A 3,000-nucleotide genomic window follows, 5' to 3' on the forward strand; every position below is an offset into this window, starting at 1 on the left:
TTTTTGAGGCGGAGTCTCGCTCTGTCGCCCAGGCTGGAGTGCAGTGGCCAGATCTCAGCTCACTGCAAGCTCCACCTCCTGGGTTTACGCCATTCTCCTGCCTCAGCCTCCCGAGTAGCTGGGACTACAGGCGCCCACCACCTCGCCCGGCTAGTTTTTTTTTGTATTTTTAGTAGAGACGGGGTTTCACCGTGTTAGCCAGGATGGTCTCGATCTCCTGACCTCGTGATCCGCCCGTCTCGGCCTCCCAAAGTGCTGGGATTACAGGCTTGAGCCACCGCGCCCGGCCCTACTTTTTGTATTTTCAGTAGAGATGGGGTTTCACTATCTTGGCCAGGCTGGTCTTGAACTCCTGACCTCAGATGATCCGCCCACCTCGGCCTCCCGAAGTGCTGGGATTACAGACGTGAGCCACCGCGTCCACGTTGGCTTGAGCGTTAGTGTATTTAGTAAGGATCAACTTGTTTTCTTTGGAACGCTTCAGTATTTTGGGCTTCAAGACTAAGCTCTACGTGGTAGGAATATTGGTTGAATTTAATCTCAGCTAGCCTATAAGGAACATTTGTTTCCTAAATTATGGATCCATTGAGTGGTGTGACCAGAAGCTTGGCTTCTCAGTGAGTGATGTGCATATTGTTGGGCAGTGGCCTGTAGAAACTGGATTTCTCCCCTCAGCAGTATATTGGTCTGAGAACCATATTGGTTAAGTTGTTATTAATTTACTGCTTTGACAAGCAACTGGAACCGATTGTTTGGTATGAATTTCTAGCACCTCTGAAAGTACTTAGGGGCTTTTTTTTTTCTGGATGGTTAAGTGTATTAAATGTCCCTCATTGTCTTTATCTTGCTAGATAGAGTTTGCTGGGTGCAGTGGCTTACTCCTGTAATCCCAGCACTTTGGGAGGCTGAGGCTGATGGATCACCTGAGCCCAGGAGTTCCAGACCAGCCTGGCCAACATGATGAAACCCAGTCTCTACTAAAAATAACAAAAAATTAGCCCGGGGTGGTGGTGGATGCCTGCAGTTCCAGCAACTTGGAAGGCTGAGGCAGGAGAATCACTTGAACCCGGGAGGCATAGGTTACAGTGAGCAGAGATAGTGTCATTGCATTCCAGCCTGGGCGACAAGAGCGAGACACCGTCTCAAAAAAATAAAAAATAAAAAGATACTGTGCAAATGGTTAGATAACCACTGAAGTTCGCATTTTACTCATTAGGTTAAAGTAATAAAGAGACCTGTATTCTCTCTTTCAAAGGCTGCCTTTTATTTTTAATCTCTTTTTTTTTGAGAAACAGGGTGTCGCTATGTTGCCCAGGCTGGTTTCAAACTTTTGGGCTCAAGCAGTCCTCCTTCTTCAGCCTCCCAAAGTGCTGGGAGAACAGGTGTAAGCCACCATGCCTGGCCCTTTTCTCTTTTTCTTTCTTTTTTTTTAAGACGGAGTTGCGCTCTGTTGCCCAGGCTGGAGTGCAGCGGCGCGATCTCGGCTCACTGCAACCTCCACCTCCCGGGTTCAGGAGATTCTCCTGCCTCACCCTCCGGAGTACCTGGGATTATAGGCGCGTGCCACCATGCCCAGCTGATTTTTGTATTTGTAGTAGAAACGGGGTTTCACCCTTTTGATCAGGCTGGTCTCGAACTCCTGACCTGGTAATCCGCCCACCTCGGCCTACCAAAGTGCTGGAATTACAGGTGTGAGCCACCGCACCTGGTCCTCTTTTTCTTTTCTTAGAGGCGAGGCCTCACTGTGTTCACAAGGCTGGTCTTGAACTCCAGACTCAACCAATCCTCTCACCTTGGCCTCCCAAAGTGCTAGGATTACAGATGTGAGCCACTGCTCCCCTCCCTCCCTCTCTCCCTCCCTTCCTTTCTTTTCTTTTTTTTTTTAAAAGAGTATATGCCTTTTAATCCCTTTTTTTTGGGGGGGGGGTGATAAATAGTTTACAAATTACTTTGCTCTCTCGAGTGAGCCAGTGTGGTAGAAAATGCAGCAGTTAACCAACTGGTTTACAGATGGGAAATCCAATGGGAAACAGTGCTGCTTTTGTGTGGGAGATACTGTGAACTGATGCCCAATTCAGAGCTACGTAATGGTTCAGATACTAGAGATAGGACGTTTAATTCTCACTTAGAAGGGTAAGATGGTAATTATATTTTTCAGGACGTCATCAGAATATTATTTGAAGAAAGTGTCATGGAAGTTCTGCGTCCACAGCTTATAAGAATTGATGGCCGGAATTACAGGAAGAATCCAGTCCAAGAACAGACCTATCAACATGAAGAAGATGAAGAGGACTTCTATCAAGGTAATCCTAGCTGCTCTTTGGTCAGATAAGAAGTAAAATGTCCTGTGTATTGTAGGATCAATTTTTTGTTTGTTTCAATGTGTTTCCATGTCAACACTGAAGTTTGAGATGTTTGGCCTCATATAGCTCCGTTTTGTTCATGTCTAAAGGTACTGATGAGTTTGAGTTTAGCTGAAGTGTTTTTGGTTGCAATTTATAAGTTTTTTTTTTTTTTTTTACAGGGGTTTTTTTTTTTTTTTTTTTTTTTGAGACGGAGTCTCGCTCTGCCGCCCAGGCTGGAGTGCAGTGGCCAGATCTCAGCTCACTGCAAGCTCCGCCTCCCGGGTTTACGCCATTCTCCTGCCTCAGCCTCCCGAGTAGCTGGGACTACAGGCGCCAGCCACCTCGCCCGGCTAGCTTTTTGTATTTTTTTAGTAGAGACAGGGTTTCACTGTATTAGCCAGGATGGTCTCGATCGCCTGACCTCGTGATCCGCCCGCCTCGGCCTCCCAAAGTGCTGGGATTACAGGCTTGAGCCATCGCGCCCGGCCTTGTACAGAGGTTTAAATATCATAAGAAGAAATTTTAGTTATTAATATTAACCATTAATATTCTACGACAAAATTAAGTTCTTTTGTCTGTGGAATTGTAATTATTATTATTATTATTAGAAATGGAGTCTCGCTCTGTCATCTAGGCTGGAATGCAGTAATGTAAT

At 46.0% G+C, this 3,000-nt stretch overlaps 1 protein-coding gene across 2 annotated transcripts in view; it reads left to right on the forward strand.

Moving 5' to 3' along the window:
• Nucleotides 1–1,969: 1,969 nt before the first annotated feature.
• Nucleotides 1,970–3,000, forward strand: part of ASCC1 (activating signal cointegrator 1 complex subunit 1) — a 121,892-nt gene continuing 120,861 nt past the window's right edge. The window contains exon 1 of one of the 2 annotated variants that reach the window (XM_017854584.1): nt 1,970–2,303. In XM_017854584.1, coding sequence (XP_017710073.1) covers nt 2,192–2,303 — 112 coding nt within the window. In that variant the 5' untranslated portion in view covers nt 1,970–2,191. The remainder of the gene's footprint in view (nt 2,304–3,000) is intronic. The other variant, XM_017854583.1, reaches the window with a different exon arrangement.

This window comes from Rhinopithecus bieti, unplaced genomic scaffold (assembly GCF_001698545.2).
Source record: "Rhinopithecus bieti isolate Rb0 unplaced genomic scaffold, ASM169854v2 scaffold_36008, whole genome shotgun sequence".
Taxonomy (NCBI): domain Eukaryota; kingdom Metazoa; phylum Chordata; class Mammalia; order Primates; family Cercopithecidae; genus Rhinopithecus; species Rhinopithecus bieti.